We start from the raw sequence: 19,933 nt of genomic DNA, 5'->3' as shown, positions 1-19,933 counted from the left end.
GTGGGTGCAGTCATAAAACAGGAGATAAAACACTGCAGCAGCAATAGCTGAGGTGCCACTGGGGCTCATCTAACCCCAACAGATACCAGGATTATATGAAATAGGTAAGGCAACATTTTATAGGTCCTGGCACGGAAAAGCATTACACTGCTTCAAAGAATCCTATGAGAAATTAATTCATGTGAGGCTTTAACTGCACAAGGTATAAAAGGTACAGCCCAGTTCTGGAACTCTCCATTCAGTCTCTTCCCCAAAACTGCACAGTTACAGACTAAACTGCCTGTAGCTGAAATTTAACTACTAAAGAGGAGTCAACTACTTCAATAATAATCCTTTAACAGTTTATTCAGTGCATGGAAACCTGTGATACAAAATTTAATGCACAAAATTCAATTTAGCCTTGTATGACAACCAACAATATTTTATATGCCATGATCATAAATTCAGAATTATTTTTATTATGACAAGTTCACTTACAGTTTTGTCTGTTTTTAATAGACTCACTGAGTTGTTTTCAGGGCATGTGACAAGATCAAGTTATTATAAGAAAAAAGTGTCATTTCATCTGAGAATGGAAAACAGAGACCTCGGAGGGAACCTTTGTGCAAAAGCAGATGTGGTTTTTTCCTGCTTTCTTGGGATTTTTGCACGCAGCTGCTGATTGAGAAACTTTATTTGAAAGAAGCATTTAACTGAAAGTCTCTGCCATGGGGCCACTGAGCCATGGCTGCATCTTTGGAGGCATGGCTTGAAATCAAGTCAACAAGGTTTGCTTTCAGCTCACCACCAAAGACTCATAAAACTGCTCCAAAATTTGAGCCTCCCCCCTCAATAGCTGGGTTGTACAACCCACAAGCAGCTCTTCAATACAACCAGCATTAAAGTTGCTAACTAGTAGTAATCTTGAAAAACATGAGGGGAGAGGGAATTTCATACTGCTACAACTACTTTTCCCAACAACTGATTTCACACAGCTCTTGCTCCTGAAATCAGTCGACCAGCAAATGCTTTAAAAGTGGTTTGATGGAATGATGAACAAAAGAACAGCACTAAAATCCATTCTTCAGGCATTCACTGGTGCAAAAACCATTAAGATGATGGGAGGCTCCCCTGGTTTCAGGAACACACAATATGGAGCTGTCATACATAACAATTTTTTCTGGCAGCCCTCACTCACTGTGCAAGGCAGTTCTTTAAGCCTGCAACATTTTGAATAGTTGTCCTTTCAATATCACCAAATGTCATATATCCATGAAGTTTTAAAATACTTTAAGGAACTGACCTTCTTCTGGCACTGTTTTTAGCACTGTTTGCACAGCTATGCCAGGTCTGCTTTCAATTTATTATACAATTTAAATATTTATTTAAAGAGTACACTTAAAGCTAGAATTTAAATCAGATTTTCAAACTTGAGTGGTTCACTGGATTATTTCTACAGAATTCCCAAGGGTTATCAAGGCTATAGCTGATGTGTATTTAAGACAGCACTTCTGCCAGAAAACACAAACAAAAAGCAAATTGCATTCAACTCTCCTTTCCTCCTTGACTATTTCTTTGTCTTCATGTTCTCCTCCCAGCATAATGTCAACACACATGTTTCCACACTGACATGCACAAAACAAACAACAGAACAAATTCAGCTGAAAAAATAAACCAGCACAAAGCTATTTCTCATCTGGAATCCAGCTCATGGAACAACTTTACAGCCCCTGCACCAGCAGAAGGCAGGAATGAGCCAGTTCAAGATTTGTTTGCTAAATATTTCAGTGAAGCCAACAAACCCACAATGCTTCAGTAACTTACACATGTAAGTTATTCCCTTAAGAGAAAGAACTGAAGCATGAGTAGAGTCACAAATGCAAGAATACTGAGGGGGAAAAAATAATTTGTCAAGCCATTGGTCAAACCGATCCAAAATGGCAAAAATGGCACATGTCATTTAATTCATATTTTGCTTAAAAAAAAGAAAAAAAAAGGGGGCCATTTACTGATATCAGCAATCATTTATTTAAGCAAAACCACATGAAAAGAATATTTGGATGGCGAGTCCAGATCATACTCTGTAAAATACAGAATTTGTAAGCAACTTTACACAAAAGTAACTATAAGCAAATTTAAGGATGAACATTTCAATTCTGAACGAGGAAAAAATCTCCTGGACTACAGAAGTGGAAAAAAAAGCCAACAATTTGGCAATTTAGGTAAAAGGCTTTTTTGTCAATGCACGTGAGAAGATTCACATTGACACATGCAAGCAGCACTACTATTGTTCACTGCAATACAAGTACAGAGCATGGAACACACAAATGAAAACAGAAATACATGTGACCATTACATTTTTTTCTTTTTTCCCGACTCTGACTTGATGCAAAATCTTTTGACTTGCTCCTTTAAAGTTCTAATCATTCCAGAAATGGAATTTCATTGCACTCATTTGCTCCTGGTGTATGTATCCAAAAATACTTAGGTTAACAGCGATTCATTCCACCAAAAGACAAAGCATAGACTTTCATTTTCCCCCCAGAGTGCAGTGCTATTTCACACTAATTCTGTTTGAATGTTTATTTCACATTAAGGGTGCTTTTCTGCAGTCTATTTTAAGTAACTACCAGGGAGGGTTGAGTCCAGGAGTGCAAGGACACGCCCATGAAGAAGTTTGTGGCTCGGGCTCTAATGGAAACTTCAGCTGCATCAGGAGTTATTTGCCTGCAGTTTTCCCCAGCTGCCCAGCCAAAGGTTAACAGGCTGTGGGATGTGCTGGAGAAAGTGTCTCCTGTCTGCAGGAGGTTGCCTACTGAGGCTGAGGAGCCTGGAGAGACAATGGGCAGGCTCAGGCTGATCAGTACCTGTAATCCCCTGTCCCAACAGAAATGCTTCCAGGCTGTGTGTCCAGACAGCAGGGCTGGATCCAGCCCAGCCCATCCCAGCCCTGCATTGCATTCCTGGGAGAGGCCAGATCCAGCAGCCCAGCCACAAGTGAGGCAATTCCACTGCTCCAGACTGAAACTGGTGCAGAGGGAGCCCCGTGCACCTGATCACAGGTTCCTTCCCAACAGGACGTTGCTCCATTTAAATAAAATCCCAAACCTGCCAACGTTTCAAATTAATGCTGTTTATGTACGAGCCTCATCAACTACCAGTCAGGAGTTACTACTCCAACACTAAGGTGAAGCAAACTGTGCCCCATCACCTTCTCAGGGGTAGGACTGGTTCTTCAGAGGGGTGTGATCAGCTGGGACCAGCTCTGAGTTATCCTTCAAACGCTGCTCCTGCTGACCCTGCTGCCCTGCCAGCACACAGGGAGAGCAGGGCGTGCCCAAGGACCAGATCCTGTGGCAGGCAGGTTTCAGTAGGATTGAAATTTCCCAATTTGGGTAAAAGGCTTTTGTAAAACACCTTGTAAATGCATGTGCAACACATGCGTTACATTATGCCTTACAGCCTTAGGTAAGAGAATGAAAGAGCTCACGGATGGGAAGAGCATTCTGAAGGAAATGTTCACTCCAGCCACTTCTCACTGGCAAAAGCACATAAAGCAGAGAACACGATTTTATTCCTTAAACCCAACTTGAACTTTTTAAGATAGCTAGTTTAAAAAAGAGTTTTTAAATTTTTGAACTAAAAGTTGTTATACTGATAGAGAACATAATAAATTATACAAAATGAAAGCGTAACATATATGTAGAGGTACCCAGTCACAGGAAAAAATTAAATAATATAATTCTACTAAACAGCTGAAGACCATAGGATGAAAGTCAGTGCAATATCCAGAATTATAATTATACACAGCAGTCATCAGCAAATGTTTCTATTTCTGTAGCTGAGCATTAAATGACTTTGCACCTTGGACTGCTACTTAGACCACACTGACTAATTCATCTCTGTCAAGCAGCTGACATTTGAAGAGCCACTAAATAGCAACTCTAAAAGCCCTTCCATTTCTCCATCCACATCCCAGGTGTGAGATTTTGAACCCACATGACAAAACTGAGAGCATGCGACAGTTCTGTGGCAGAAGCCTTACCCCTGCTTCTACCAGTATAATGGAAATCCAGATTTAGGGAAAAAAGTTTTATATGCAGTGCTTCTGTACAAACAAAGCTTAACAGACAATGTGGTATGTCAAGTTATTTGCTGTAAATCTATTCCAACTTACTACAGGTTTAATTTGTATGTGTTTTATCCAGCCTGATACACTAATTGCTCCACGAGAAGAAAACTTTGGGGCATGGATGCAGCTCACCCAGCGAGCCTTCAGATTTCAGGGTGCATCCTTGAAAAAAATTAATTCCTACCATTAAAATACTTGTAAGTTATGTAAAAATATGAATAAGGAAGGTGAACAAGCCAGTAAGGCAGGATCTGGCAGGGATTATAAAGAAAAAAAAAAAAAAAAAGAAAAAGTTAAGGAAGGCATCACTGTTTGTTAACACACAGCAGTAAAAAAGTTCGTGCTGGGAAGTGGGAAGTCCTGGAAGTCCTGAACGGAAACGGGAAAGTCGACCCGGCTCCGGGAAGCACCTGCCGGGCGGCAGCGAGCCCGCCAAGCGCGGCCGGAACGCCCCGAGAGCCGCGGGAACGAAGCGCGGGGCGCGCACGGCCCCGGGACGGCGGCACCGCCCGCGCCCGCCGGCCGGGCTGAGCCCCCAGACCGGGGCCAGAGTTCCCGCTGGACAGGGCGGGGAGCAGCGGGACTCGGCCAGCACCGAGCAGGGCTCCGGGACACGGGGACACGGGCAGCCCGAGGAGGGCGCGCGGCCCCGGAGCTGCCGGGAGAGTCCGGGCGGGTCCCGCGGCCGCTCCCGCCAGCGGCGCCGCCCGCCGCCAACAACAACAGCGCCCCTCGCCCCCGCCACTCCATCTCCCCGCAGCGCCGCCCCATTGGCTGATCCCGCCGCCTCCTCCTCCCCCATTGGTCGCTCCCGCCGCCTCCTCTTTCCCCATTGGCCACCCGGGCGCCCGCACGCCCCGAGTCCCCTCCCCGCCCCCACCCTGCGCCTGAGCCGGTCCCCGGCGCCTCCTCGCCCGCCCGGCCCGCCCGCCGCCCCTCACCGTGTAGTAGGAGAGCAGCCCCGCGTTGTAGTCCAGCACGAACCAGCGGTACTGCCAGCCCTTCATCACATTGGTCCATTTGCTCAGCGGGCCCTCCATGATAGACGCCATCTTAGCACCGGACCGGCACCGCCGCGCACGCCGCGCGTTCGGTGAGGGGAGCGGGGGAGAGACTCGGCGGCCGCCGGGCGGGGAGGGGCGGGGCACGCAGCGACGGGGAGGGGCCACGGGGCCACTCTGCCCCGGGGGGCGGCGTTTGCGCGCGCAGCGAGGCCGGGCCGTGAGGGGAGCGGCGCCCGGCGGGGGCGGCCCCGGGGTCCCGAGAGATGGAGCTCGGGGTACGGGCATTGAGGGCGCTGCCTGAGGGATTCCATCCCCGCGGCTTCTCCTCACGGCCCCGGGGGAGGCAGAGGGCGAGGAGCCAGGCAGGGCTGTGAAGCGGTGCCGTGAGGGCACGGCGCGCTGGCCCTGCGGAGAGTGAGGGCGGGAGGGCGTCGTCCTGTCTCCTAAAGCACTTTGGGATCTTTTAGTTCCTCTCTAGAACACTTGTCACCGCTTGGAAGCTTTGAGCATCTCTCGCTGGTGTACTTGTCCCTCTGCCTCTCGGCTTTTTTAAGTGCCTTAACTCTAAACCAAAGTGGGCTTAACAATGGAGTCCGAGGGGGCTTCTCTTCAAAGCGCTCCACGTCCACAGTGTCTAAAACCCATTCATGACTCGAGATGACCTTTAAAAGTTAAAGCTTCAATGTGACACAGCTTTCCTGTGGACTGATCCAAGAATGTGGAATTAATTCCCCAGGAGCTACGGACAATTGCAAATCTGTTGTTCAGCGCAAGGCATGGTTTTGGCACTGATCTCCTCTGACATAAGTACAGAACTTGAGCTGTGCTTTAACATGAAATCTTCAAAGGACCCATAGGGATACTCATGTTCCTGCCTAGAGAACAGCAATAAAGCAGCAGTAGTGTTTTTACCATGAGGTTTGTGTTTATCATGCAGTCTACCGTGTTCATTAGTAACATTTTTTCGTTTCCCCCTTACAGCCCTTTTATATTCTTTGTCTATTTAAATGCTTTTATAGTCGGGCTAAAACAGGTTTAGTGTCTCACAACACTGCAACTTTATACTAAATTAAACAAATTTTAATAGAAAATCACCCCTTTAGTGAAAAAAAAAAAATCACACAAAGGCAGTGTGTTTCATCTTAGGAAATAAGAAATATTCCAGATTTCTAATTGTCTCCCGATATCACATGTCACATTGTACACTAGTTTGTTACCAATGGGAATTTGGAGCATTGACTCCTTGGAGTCACCTGGTGGTGTATTTATGCATGGGGTTACCAATTTAAGGTACCTAACGCACAATCTGATTTTGAAATTTGGCTTGTTAATTTAGATAACTTTTTTTTTTTTTTTTCAAGCTGCATATGACCTTAGTAGTCTGTTTTTGTTCTTTATTTTCACTGGCTAAACAAAGCGGGGCTGCCTAGAGATTATACCCAGGCAAGCAAAACAAAAAACATCAGATGGTGCCAGAACATTACTAGTGCTGCCAGTTAAAGCTGGAGCTGGACTGGAGCTTTATTATCTCACATCACTCCTTTGGCTCTATTATGCAACAGAAGCTGAAACAATGCAAAGAACTCATGGAACAAAACCTCTCTTGGCTTAACCCTGAAAAACCTGTGTGTGGGCAGAGCATCCACAATAGGAAATTCTCCACAGAAGAGCTTTTTATTTACCTTGGTTTGTCAGAGGGTGAATTTCCTGAACTTCAGATTACACTGCATATCTTAGCAGTTCTTTGTTCTCTTTGACTCTTTTTTGGGGGGAAATGTGACAAAGGCTTGTATCCACCAGAAAAAGCATGTATTTTTGATATCTCATTTTAGCTAAAAGTTGAGAGTAGGAAAAATGGTGTTAACAGGTATAAAAGGGGGAATTCAGCTCAAGGTTTCTTTTAGAAATGTAGTGTGGATAGTCTCTTAAAGCAATTTGGCAGAGATCAGAGAATCATTGTTTTTCAGAAAGCCCCATACAAACTGAAATAAATACATTTGAAATAGCAGTCTTTGAGCATCCAGGGTATATCATAGAGATTTATGCACTTTCATGCCAGGATGTTCTGTGCCTGTCAGATAGCTCCCCTATATTGAGCATGGATCATGAGGGCACTACTGAAGAGTTTAGGATGAACTACTTAGATCCTTCTGATAAAGATCCTTGAGGCCTAATCAATTTATTTTGAAAGATCAATGCAAACATTTCAGTTCATTTAAACAAATCAATAAACTAAAACCAGCAATGTGCTATCATGTCTTTTTATACACTTTTTATTTTAAATCATTTGCATCAATGATTTTGAATTAAAAATGGCTTAAAATAGAAATTAGGGAGTAATTTCTTAATAGAAGAATTTGGTTTGCTTTAACATGTTCTGTCTGAATTCCATCTGGATCAGTTACAAAGAGCTGTTATTTTCTGTGATTATAGACAGTTTTATTGTGATGTTCTCCATATTTTACACAACTTTACCCAGACTGGAGTGTCACCCTCTGTACCATTCAGTACTCACTGTCACCTGAGAGAGGAATGCACTGCAGAGGTAACAGAGCTGGGCTGAAGGCAGCAGCTGTTACCTTGTGCTGCCTTTGTTGAAAACAAGCTGAAAATCTTGTCCAGCACCATTCTCTTGCCTCCCAGAGCTCTCAGTTCTGTTACCCTGCCACACACACATTTCCTGACCATGGAGTGGCCTCCAGGGTACTCAGACTGTCCCAGCAGGAATGTAGGGGGAAACCTCAGATATGCCCAGTCCTTCCTGTGTTTTCCAGGACATCCCAATTTGCACACCCTACTTTTAAAAATTTCCTCTATGTTATTTTTCTTTGTCCAAGCATGTCCAGTCAATTATATTTTTTGCCCATTTCAGTTTAAATCTTCATGGTTTCTAGCCAAAAGGAAGACACTGCTGGTCAGAGTGAATACCAGTGAAGGACCAGGGTAGACAATGGAAGCAAGAGAACACTGGAAGTCTGATTCTTTCTGAAGAAAATGCTTTTCTGTTGTAATTTTGCTGAAGTTATGGCTGAACTCAGAAGAACCTCAGTGATGAAGCTGTGGCTTGTGGGTTTCCTTCAGGGTGTCTGGCAGTGTGACTGGCAGCAGTGAAAGTGGCTTTTGGTTCTCCCAACAGCTGCAATTGCTTGGGGTGCTGAGGAACATAAGGAAGGCATTTGAGAAGAGAACAAATAACATTCTGTTTCGGTTTCTTTTCCAACTTCAGAAATGTGCTGGTACTTTAATTTTCTATTGCTTGTCCTGTAAGTTCACTGTGTCAACTACTGATAATGTAATCATTCTAATTAACAATTTAAGTTTTAGCCTGATAGTGGATGATTCTTTTTTCACTTGTTGATAGCAAATAATGTCTTTTATTTGTACCTTCAGGGAAACGTTCCTTCCATTTTATTTTTTACGGGTAACAAATGCAGTAATAAACTACAATCAAGTAGAAGATGGAGCATCCTGTGTCATCCTCAGTCTCCAGCTACTGGCCTTTACAGGTATTTTCTAGTCCCTCTATGTACATCCCAACTACACTAAGAATAGGAGCACTGTCAGAGCATAAACATTTTTATTTTATTTCTTCAGAATTATGTTTGGTTTAGGGGATTACAGAGAGGAAGATAGATGGGAGAGAATCACCTTCACCCTACAAGCAGTCATTCTTCAAAGAGGACAATTAAATCAAGCATGACAGTAAGTGCCATTGTAAGTAGATTTTCTGAATAGATTTATTATACTGTCACTGGTTTTAGTACAAATGTTTATTAAAAAATCAACAAGACAGTGGAAGGAGGACAGTAGCTGGTTTCTGAGGCAAACAAATAATTCTCTTGGGCCTTTCTTGCCAATTCCTCTATGATGCTATGAAATAAAAGCCATTAGCAATACATTTTCCCAATTCTGTCCATTTTAATCTAGTTTTTCTCTGATTTAATGAATTGTCATAAATTCATTAAATTGGTCAGGGATGAGGAACTTCATTGAGGGCTATGCAGACCTTTCTGAGTCTTCTAAATGACTGCATATTAGCATATTCTGGAAAAATCAAATTATAGCAGGTTGAATGAGAATCAAGTCATCACGTCTCAGAATCCCTGTTCTGTTTTTGCATATTGCTTATGGCTGTGTTTGGTGGAAGTTCACAAAAGAGGGAACTTTTCTTTTTGGACATTAGCTCTGCCTTCCTGCAGTTCAGAATCTCATCCTTCCATGGTGCGTTTAGAGCTGCACTGGAATATTGGAGCCAGTTCCCCAAACCCATGGAATATGTTCAGCCAAACTGCAGTACCATTTAAGACAGGGCTGAAGACTCTCTTTTGCATTTAAGATAGAGATGATGCAGGAAGTCAGATTTATTCTGTGTGCAGCTATTTAATCCTCCCTGTGCTGTCTGTCAGAGGGATGATGCAGCAAAGGCACAGCTGACTCACCTCGCTGGCACGGACCCTTGGCAGCCCCGGGAGGAGTTTGTCAGATGTTGTTGCTCTGTGCTAAAAACAGGGAGTGGAGGTGCTTAATTAGGCAACTCCAGTGACTCACCTAATGGCCAAATCCTGTTACAAGGTTTACAGAGAAACACATTTTAAGGACATTATAAATTGGAGTAGCTTTGAAACAGTAACACAACCTAAATTTTTGATGTGGTTTCTTAAGAGTAAGTTCAGGTTTTGCGTGACAGTTTGACATAACATTATCTGGGTGTTGCAGGAGTGTAGATTGGCAATTCAGGACTCAACATCACCTCAAGAAGTACATTTCTGGGCTTGGTGAGGGGCTTGGCTGTTAAGAAATGTGATTATCTTCTGCACTCACTTTACTCAGAGGACAAAGAATTCCTCCCACATATCCTGATCACACTTGAGATCTTCAGTGAAGATCTCAAGTAGCAGTATAAATTAAATGGGGAATAGCTGTATAGCAGTAAAAATTAAATGGGGAAGGCACCTTCTAACAGATTCTGTAACTTAAACATACTGTAAATCTAATACAAAATAATTTTTTAAATTACCTAGCCTTTATACTGAAGAAATAGTTATACAGGCTATTTTCCATATTTATGTTGGATGAGCTCTGGTAATCTGAAAATCAATCTAGCAAGTAGAAAAATGCTGGAATGAATTTTGGTGAACAATTCATTGTCACCTTTGTATTATTTTATTATAAGACTTAAAATATCATAATTTACTTTTGAGATCAACAGGCCATGGACACCTCTAAAATTCAGAGTTGATAAGGTGCTGGGCCATATTGTCTAGTCTGTACTTTCACCAAGGAAGAATGGAGCATATTATCCTTGAGGATAATATTGTAATTCCAACGTGGTGTTGTGTGAGTCTGTGATTCTTTGCTGAGTACAGGAGTTTAGAATTCACAGCGTGCTGAATCCCATTTCATACCCCTGATGCATTGCTGAGATGGGTAATGTCTCATCATTTGATTTAAACATCTTATCATCCTCTGAGCAGAATGTATTTAAAATTTAATGCAGAAAATTTAATGCTATTTTCTCAACCGCAAATAAGTGATTCCTGCTTTAGCCTCCACAGAGGCTTTGAAAAGATGCAGAGGAATGCTGCTCAACTGGAATGTTTCCTTCATTGCAGCTGTGGTATGCAGCCCACTGCTACAAAGAGGCAAATAAGTATAATCTCTTTTCCCAAAGCTTTCTCACCATCACCTTTTTTCATGGTGTTTGCCCTATTAATATGTGCAGGTAAGGTTATTTGCTCTGTATAGTTGATTTAGCAAGAATGCAATACATCCATCATCATCTTCTCACAAAATTTAGAGTTTGATGCGTAGCAAATTTAGCAAGGGAAAAGCTAAGAATCAATTAGTATTTTAGAGTATTGTCACTATTCATAAGGATTGTATGCTGTGTTTATTTTCAATTAAGGACTGTTTGTTTTTCTTTATACACTGTATTTATTTATTATTAATAGATACAGCAATATCAAAGGTAGTATTTAAAACTGGTGTTTATACATTCAGATAGGTTCCAAAATATATGCATATTTTTAGGCCTTTATGAGCAGTATCCACACTCAGTGGTACAAAGTCATGGTAAAATCTGGAGGGAAAAATATCTTTTTCCCTATCTTTTTTTGCCCTCTTTTTTTTGTTTTGTTTTGATTTTTGGGTTTTTGGTTTGGTTTGGTTTTTTGTCCAGGTCAATAACAGACATCTGACTCTGGTAATTTTTAGGGTATTAAATAAGTGATGAAAGGAAGGATAAAAGTAAAATCAAGGAGACCTAGAGCTGAGCAATCCATCATAATACACAAGTACAATGTGTGCCTTTATTGCCCATTTAATTTCCATAACTAGAGGTATTAAAGGGGTATCTGTTAAAACTAAGTTTCCATTGTGTCACTGTAGAATGAGTTTCTGTCTCCTCTACATTTTATTCTGGAATTTAAGGTAAAATCATTTTTCTTGAGGTCTAGCATCACTCCCAGGGATTTGTGTGTAGGAGGAGTCCATGAACAGTATAAGCCCTCATTTAATACTGCCCTGATTTTGGGATGCCAAAAAGATTTTTCTTTAGGGTTACTGTTTCTTGTGTAAGAATGAGAGACAAAACTAGCAAAGTTTATCCTACCAAAAACTGGAGATTTTTTTCTTCTTATCTGAGAATGAAAAAGTCCTTTCTCATACCTACTTAAAGGATTTGCTTTCTCCTTGTTCCGATGAAAGCAAAAATGCAGATTTTTTTTCATCCTACTCAATTCTCTCTCTCTCTTCTATGAGAAATGAAAAAAGAAAGGGAAAACTAATTTAGTAGAAGAAAAAGAAGTAGTTGGCAGAATACACTCAGATTGCTCCCCTAAAGTCATGATGTGCACCTGGACCAGAATTTAGAAAGCAGATGGGTGCTTTGCCACTGTGTCAGCTCTCAGGAGCTGTCAGGAGAATATTCCATTTATGTGTGAACTCTCAGACTTGTGCAGAATGCAGCTACATCAGATCTCCAGATGAAGTGAGGCTTCAGTTCAGAGCAGCACCTCCTGCAGCTCCATCAGCTTGGAGAAAACCCAGGTTCAAGGATCAGGGAAAGCCCTGGCACACCCTGGTGAGGTTTCAGTCCTGGCAGGGTGAAGACAAAAGCCTTGGATGTATTATTGGATACATTAATCTGCTGTCCAAAGTAAAACAACCACTCACAAGAATTAACTCCAGCTCAAGTGACTTCTGAACTGAAAATCATTGGAACTTTGGGAAGTCCACCAGAGCAGCCTCACTACATTTTCCACTCCTACCATTTTCCATAACTATTGGCTATTGACACTGCTGGAGACAGGACATTGAGCTGTTTAGACCTTTCTTCTGAACCATTACTGCTAATTTATATTATTAATATTAATATTATTTTGTTATTAATATTAATTTTCCTTATTTTAATTTGGAACTTATTTTCATCCAGGGACTCTTTAACTATTATTTCAAGGAGAGTTTTGGGTTGTCAGGGTTTGGTTTTTTTTCCACTAAAAAAGTGGTATTTCTGTGGGATCTTATAATATTGTAGCCTAATTTTTACATTTTAGTAGTCAGATCTTACTTTGCCACTTCTCCAACATGAGCAGTTTTGCTGAGCATGGCTGAAGCTGAAGTTGCTCGGAACTGTTGAAATACACCCAGATGTCATGGACTGAAACAAAGGAAATCCTACTCAGCTTGTGGGCAGCAGCACACACAGGGCAGCTCTGTTACTCACTTTGTAAGCCAAAAAAATCCAGGCCTTGTTGCATCTGTTTGCTTCCAAGTTTCAAAAGTTCAGTCTGTGAACTTCCCAGTGCCCCAATAAACTATTGCAGCAGTATCTGCAATGTGACTTCTAAGAAAATCCTACAATAACATTAATATTAAAATCTCTAAGTGCTACTGGAATTAACCAAATTCTCTGGACAACTGACAGAATGGAGAGTTACATAATTTGCTTTCCATAGCCCAAGAGAATTAGTTTTTGAAAATAAGCTTGTAAGGAATGTACTTACAAGAAAGTCTAACAATAAAAAAAGTCTGCAGTGTACAGTGAAACTTTAATTTGCATAAGCTGAAGTTGGTAATGTTTAGGACATGGTAGTTTCTTCCAGTGGTGTGTTTGCTTGGGGTATACACAATAAATAGTTTGTTCTAGTTTACTGGTGAAATGTGCAATATAGTTTGGAGATTAGAAGCCTTGAGCCTTTGGAAATAAGTTACCAGCAAAGAAAAGCACAAGTTCAGTTGGGTGTTTCCACTCCAGGCCAAACACCCCAAATATCACACTTTGGTGTTCCTTTGGTGTTGAGGTAATTACATGCACATAATCAAGAACAAAACTTATGACATTGACTTAAGAGATTAAAGCATGTAACTACCCTGTTAAGCTCTGCTATTCATAATGCACAAGCAAAAAAGGAGGATCTGAGTGTATCATTAGCATTACACTCTCTAGTTTTTGTTTCTAGTCTGACAAGTAGAGGACAGACACAGCTCTTCTTAATACAGCAAAACCAGTAGCAAATGAGCTGTTGTCTTACCTGTCTTTGAGATTTTGGCTTGCATATCTGTCATTTTTAGACAAAACAAAATCCTGCACATATCCAGCTGTCACTTATATACTGATAACGTTAATCCATTTGTCTGTAAAATATTGCATCTGTTTGGGTTCATCCTTTTGAATGAGAATTTATTCTGCTACATATCAGCAGTGATATCTTACATTTAATTGCTGCAGTCCCTGCATTACATTTACTCATTGCACAGAATTTCTAAAACACAGAGGCAGCAATTTTCTTTTTCTTGTAGGTAGTGGACCAATCTTACACCCTTTGTCTTGACTGTGGAGTTAATTTACAATTTCTTTGTGTGTTTTGGCTCGAATCTCCTACACCCACAAATCCTTAACTGTAGTACTGTAGTGCTTTAAACATTTCAGAGGAGAATCAGTGCGGTGTCAGCTGGTGCAGTGTGAAGCATAGGTAATGTTCTGCAGTGTGACTGATCTCAGTGGGGCTTGGCTGACTGAAGTGATGGCTGTCATTTCTGTTCCCAGCAGCCACACAGGCATGTTCTGTACTGTGAGTGCCCAGACTGTGTAATTACTTTTTGGAAATGTTCATTTTTTTTCATGCACACCAGAACTCTGCAGTATGCAGTCTGCCATTGTCTGGGTTTTTTTGAATGTATTTAATGGGAATGTATTTAATTTATCCTGTGTCAGGATTCCTGATGTTAAGAAATTCAGACACCTGAATACAGAATCTGGGGAGATAGACAGATTAATAGACTTATATATGCACGTAGATATTGGTGGGTGTTTGTTTGTCTATGTGTTTGTGTGTGTGTGTGTGTGTGTGTGTGTGTGTGTGTGTGCACCCTCAGGAAAAATTCCAGGTGTCAAAAAACCGCATTTATAGGAAAATCAAGACATACGGTAGCTTCAAATCAGGTTTACTTTACAATGAAGACATTGCCATAATAATGCCTGCAGGAACAATGGCTCCACTTAGGCAAGCTGTGGGCTGGGAGTCCTGTGGAAAAGGTAGGAAGTATCACAAGCTGGGGAGAGCTCTCTAGTACCATGGATCAGAGTGTTTAAATGGGAAATCAATACACTTCATAGTCCATGCAATTTAAATTATTTATTTGTGCTTAAGCGCTGCTAAGCAAAGCATGAGTTGAAAAGGAATTCTGGTTTCTGAACAGTTCATATTTTCAACCTTTTCTTTGCAGCCTTGAAGGTCAGAAAGTTCCTGTATTTTGCTCTTTCCTTGTCAGCTTTGTTTTTTAACTTACGTTCAAATAACCCTGCGATCTCTTCATTCCAGAGTATGGATCTTTATTAAAAAAAACCCAACCAAGAGATTGGAAAATGCTGTCAGCTGGTAAAAACTGAATTTGTTTTCTAGAGCATGCTATATTTGAAAAGAATAAGTAGACAAGCAGAAAACGAGAAAGAATCATCTCCCAAGCAGATAGGCCCTGTTTATCTAAAGTGGGACAAGAAAAACTTTTATCCCACATAACTTTTACTTTTGGATGGCATTTGAATTGGCCTTGAGTGTTTGGCAGCTCATCTGTTGAGCCATCTGTTTCAGATTATGCATGCTCGGAGGGCACATTGCACCCAGGCTTACAGCTCCCCTGAACACCAGAAATTTGAATTGGCTTTGCAGTTTAGTGATCAGTGAGCATGGATGTGCATGTACATGTGCATGACACATCTAAATAAACTCTGTTTATTTGGGACAAATTGAAGCATTCACACAGCTGGAGAAACCTGAGGGGGCTTTAGGAGGGGAAAGCCTTTGGCCTTGCTCACTGTCCTGGGCCCCCTGGCAGTGCTCAGGCAAGGCAAAACAAGAGAAAAGCACCCAAGGTCCAGGAAATTTCTCCTCTAGATGGAAAAGTTCAGAATGAACTAAGAGGAAATATATTAGCCAGTTTTACAGCCCCTTTAAACAGTGTCTTAAAGGGATTGTAGGGTAGAGGAATTGCAGTTTGGCTCCCTCCATTAATGAATCATCTCCAGTCCCATCTCAGTGCCAGAGATGAACTGGGCTGGGTGGTGAATCAGAAAGCTGTAACCAGCTCTGAGAGAGTCTTTGTAATGCCTAAGTACATCATGGCCAGGAAAGAGGATTTGATCCATAAACTTTAATGGTGCATTATGTGAGTCTTATATTATTAATGGCATACTAGTAGCACTTATCTTTTTCATGGTATCTGCTTTGAACATACTTTTTTTTTTTTTTTTTTTTTGAGAATATACTGCTTGTTCCACCCCTCCCTTTTCCTTCCTTTCCCCAGAATGCTGACTCAATTCCTTTTACTCTTTCAGTCAGCTTGCAATTTTAGGCATTTCCTTGTCCAGTTTTCAGGGGAACACTCTACTTCCCTCTCATAATCACTGTGCAGAACTTCTCTGGCTGTTGAATCTCATGCTGGCTGGAGATGGAGGAGATTTCTTTGCAAGACTAGAGACTGACATAAGACCATCTGCTCTTCATGAAATTCTGTGAACCTGTGGACTTGGATAGCAATTGTGCAGTTGTGTATGAGAAGAAAATTTGGCTCACATAGTGCAGTGATGGAAAGAATGGTAAATCTAGAACTAACCAGGGGATTTGAGGGATAAATGCAGTTTTGTCACAGATTCTCTTTCTAGATTATTATATTTCTTTTTTACAGGTTTTCACATTAAGCAAACTCCCAGATTGCATTATTAGCAAAGTTTGAGTCCTCTGGTAATGAGGATCAGACTTTAGTGCAGTTTATAATAAATTGTGAACAGAACATTGACCAAATGTAGATGTATTGTATTGTTTGGGCAGATCTTATTAGATGTACATGAAGAGTCTTAATTATGAGATTAGATTGAGCTTGGAAATATTTCTTCTTGGTTCAAGTAGCTCACATAGTTCATTTAATCAAATAACTGCATATGTGCAATTAAATGTGTAACATCTAAAATTTCAGGCGTTTTACTTTTTGTGATATGTTTAATCTGCTCATCTGCTAAAAAATAGATCCTCACATTACTTATTCGAGGATTAAATTATATTGCTTTTTAAATTAGTAATCCCCAAAGAGCTACAGGAATTTATGAACATTATTCCATCAATGTTAAAAAACGGAGTTACCTGAAAGAAAAAGAAGTCTAATTAAATTTTTTTCCTTGTTGAATCCTGTTAAGTGCTTTCTTCATATGAGAAATTTGTGAAGTTATTGCAAAGCTGTAAGGGCAGGGATCAGAAGTGCAGATATATATAAAAGTCAGCTGTGTGATAATGGTAAAGAGAGACAGAGACAGATTCTGTGCTGGTTTTAGAATCTGCCAAGGACGTGGGTGCTGTATTTTGGGCAAGAGAACTTTTTTAGCCTAATGCCATCTGGCTGGCTTTCATCTGTGCCAGTTGTTCCACATGCCAAGCTGCCTGTCCTGCCCCCACCACGCTTTCTGAAGTAGAAATTAAATTTAAAACACAGTAAATTTCTAGTAGCCTGATTGGAAAAATATCCATGAAAGAATTTAGAAACCCAAGGAAGCAATCCAAGCTTCTGAGCTTCTGTCAGAGGCTTTGATCAGGAGTTTCCTCATCCATGTCCTGAAGCAATCTTTAGATACTTTTTGCCTTTCAAGCCTCACTGGCAGCAAAAGTCCTGGCTGTAGGATCTGCTTCAATTTGTTGTCCAATGTACATGATAAATGCAGTTAAAACACACATAAAACCTCCACACACTCCCACCTAATATCTTCTGTTCCATTCTTTTAATTAGTAACTATATACCTGTATTTAGAAATACAACAATACAGGCTTTCCTCACCTCAATCTCCACAAGGTACCTGCATGGTTTGTATTTCTGGGCTGGCAGTTGTGCCATCTAGCACAACATGGATCTGTTCTGCAGTCCTCTGGAGGAGACCCACAGCTAATTTTTATCCTGGGATTTATTCCTTACTTAGAAGAATTAAGGAGTTGAGCTAAATTGAGCAACTCATCTATATATTCATTTTACAGTTAACTAAATAGCTCTGCTGATGATTTTGGAGTGTTTTTTTTTCTCATGCTCATCTGTATATATGTAATTTACCATCATTAATGCTGTCACAAGGAAAGGAGAGAGAAATTCATTAAATCATCTTGTACAGATATTTCTGTAAGGAAAATCATTACAGTAAACTTGATTTCAATAGGAACAAACTCTTCACTAAACATAAAGAGACTGACAATCAAGAATGTTTCAGTTTTTGGATGGAATTTGAATGTCTTTTGAATCATGGAGATTCTTTCAGGAAGGATTTCTGCAAAACTCATCCAGCTATCTGACTTTACCTGCTTTATATGGCTTTTGCCTCTCTTTCATACCTAAAACCTTGATGCTTTTCTCCTTTGGACCTCAGTGTTCTTTGTGTCAGTTTTATACCTGATATATATTTGTCTTGTGAGCACTTTGGGGGGGGGGGGTTGTCCTTCTAGAGAAGGTCAAATTTGTTTGTCATTGAACTGATTCAACAAATTCAATTGATATGGGGATCTGAAAAATCTTGGTGGTTTGATGCTTGTGCATCATCATCAATAATTTTGGTAATCTGAGGTAGGTATTTATAAATAACATTCTTCAATTGCTTCTCATATTTTGTGAATCACATTTAAATTAGTATTACCAATAACAGTGAGATTTGACAGAGTCTTTCAGATTCTGCAGTGCATTTTTAAAATCAGAATATATTTAAATGGAATTTTATTTGTAAAGAGAGGAAGTTGGATTGAAAACCTGTTGTGAAGCTACTAAATCCATGATGTATTTTTCAAAGTCATAGTGATGATTACACTGGAATTTACCACAGCTGCTTTAAATGCTGCTAATAGTAAATTAAAGAAATATTTTATTATGAATGGTCACCAGATTTTCACTTTGTACTTGTTGCACAGCTGTACCTGTTTATAGCTGTATTAGCTTCACCTGTTCAACAGGTGAGATATCTTTTATTAAAGATAACAGGACAGGAACATAAAGTGGCACAGAGGAAAGCAATTCCTTATCAGCTGATGGAGTTCAGGGTCCATTAATGCCCTTTGGCATCTCATCAGTCACATGCACACCTTAAGAATTCCATTGAGGCTGAATCACTGCTGCATTACTTCTGCAACTTAATCTTTAAAAAAACCCCAAACAAAATCAACCAACCAAACAAACCAGTAAACAAATCAGTCATTAAGTAAATAACTTGGTCATATTTAAGGATATTTCATATTTTAATTGCATTGTGTGTACAATCAAATGAGAACATATTTTGAATTGTGAACTATTTAGTGATTTTTTACTTTACATGTTCAGTCTTTAATACTTAGCAGTGATATTTATTGTATGTATTTAAAAGATTTTTCATAAAGGCAAATATTTTTGGTACTACCTCATCAGTCAAGTTACACTCTGTTATTGATAGTACCAACCTGATGTGGAAGAATGAAAAAATATAATTTCATGTCAGTTATTGAGGAGTCCAAAAAACAAAGAGAGGTTTTAAGGGAACATTCCTTAGTCTTATGTGTTGACACCAGTGGGATTATATGTGTTTCACTTAAAGGAACATTTTGCCTGCTGATGTTGTGCAATAGTTGGCCAAGTAACAGAACAGATTCCACTCCCTGCTACAGGGCTGTAAATAAAAAATCCCACATGGTGGTTTCTCTTTTATGGACATACAGCAGGATTGTGCTTTTGTGAAGGGGAAATACAGCTGAAAGAGCATCTGTGGAAATTCCTTCTGCCTGCAGAAAGAGCACTGCAGTTTGGTATTTGATAGCTTTCACAGAGTGCAACCTGCAGTCTCCTTTACAGCTCTCAGCACTGATACAGATGTAGGAAATAATGCTTTGCTCTTGCTTCTCACTGTATTTGTCAATAATTTGTGAGCTTTTCCATAGCAGCAAAGCCACCATTTTAAATGTCATTTGATCAAGGTTTACTAAAATGGTCTCTGTCCTTATCTACTCTGAGGGCTAAATCATTAACACCTTCTCAAATCTGATTGATTTTCCACTATTGTTGAGCCTTTTGACTCATCTCACTGAACCTTTGGCACTCACTGCCTTAACCCAGCTGAAATCTCTGTTCTGTCACTGCAGCTCCCATACATGAGAGACTTCATTGCTAAGAGCAAGCAGAACATGATTTACATTTAGGAGAAGTTTTAACAACCAGTGTAAAATTAAATAGGGATATTGTGTTGACCTGAATAAGGATGAATTAAAAAATATTATTTAAATGTTGGTATCTGAATTTCTCAGCTTGAAGACTGGGTTGCTGTAGTAGGCTA

The 19,933-nt window shown here is 40.4% G+C and overlaps 1 protein-coding gene and 1 long non-coding RNA gene across 5 annotated transcripts in view; one reads left to right on the top strand and one right to left on the bottom strand.

The window, feature by feature from the left end:
* OSBPL9 (oxysterol binding protein like 9) overlaps positions 1-5,228 on the bottom strand; it is a 56,810-nt gene extending 51,582 nt beyond the window's left edge. For all 3 annotated transcript variants that reach the window (XR_010029034.1, XM_063166102.1, XM_063166103.1), the window contains exon 1: positions 5,053-5,228. Coding sequence is in view for 2 of the 3 variants with exons in the window: in XM_063166102.1 (XP_063022172.1) it covers positions 5,053-5,163 (111 nt within the window). In the remaining variant the exon portion in view is untranslated. The remainder of the gene's footprint in view (positions 1-5,052) is intronic.
* Positions 5,063-18,906, top strand: LOC134423240 (uncharacterized). Of its 2 annotated transcripts, none has more exons than XR_010029035.1 (4): positions 5,063-5,204; positions 8,506-8,621; positions 8,710-8,817; positions 15,983-18,906. It is a non-coding gene; the product is annotated as an uncharacterized LOC134423240 (long non-coding RNA). The 2 variants fall into 2 exon arrangements; XR_010029036.1 differs by having other exon boundaries at positions 8,710-8,829.
* The last annotated feature ends 1,027 nt before the right edge of the window (positions 18,907-19,933 follow it).

Source organism: Melospiza melodia, chromosome 11 (genome assembly GCF_035770615.1).
Source record: "Melospiza melodia melodia isolate bMelMel2 chromosome 11, bMelMel2.pri, whole genome shotgun sequence".
In the NCBI taxonomy this organism is placed as follows: Eukaryota; Metazoa; Chordata; class Aves; order Passeriformes; family Passerellidae; genus Melospiza; species Melospiza melodia.
Note: the sequence above shows the minus strand (reverse complement) of the source record. Positions and strands in the feature narration are given on the sequence as shown.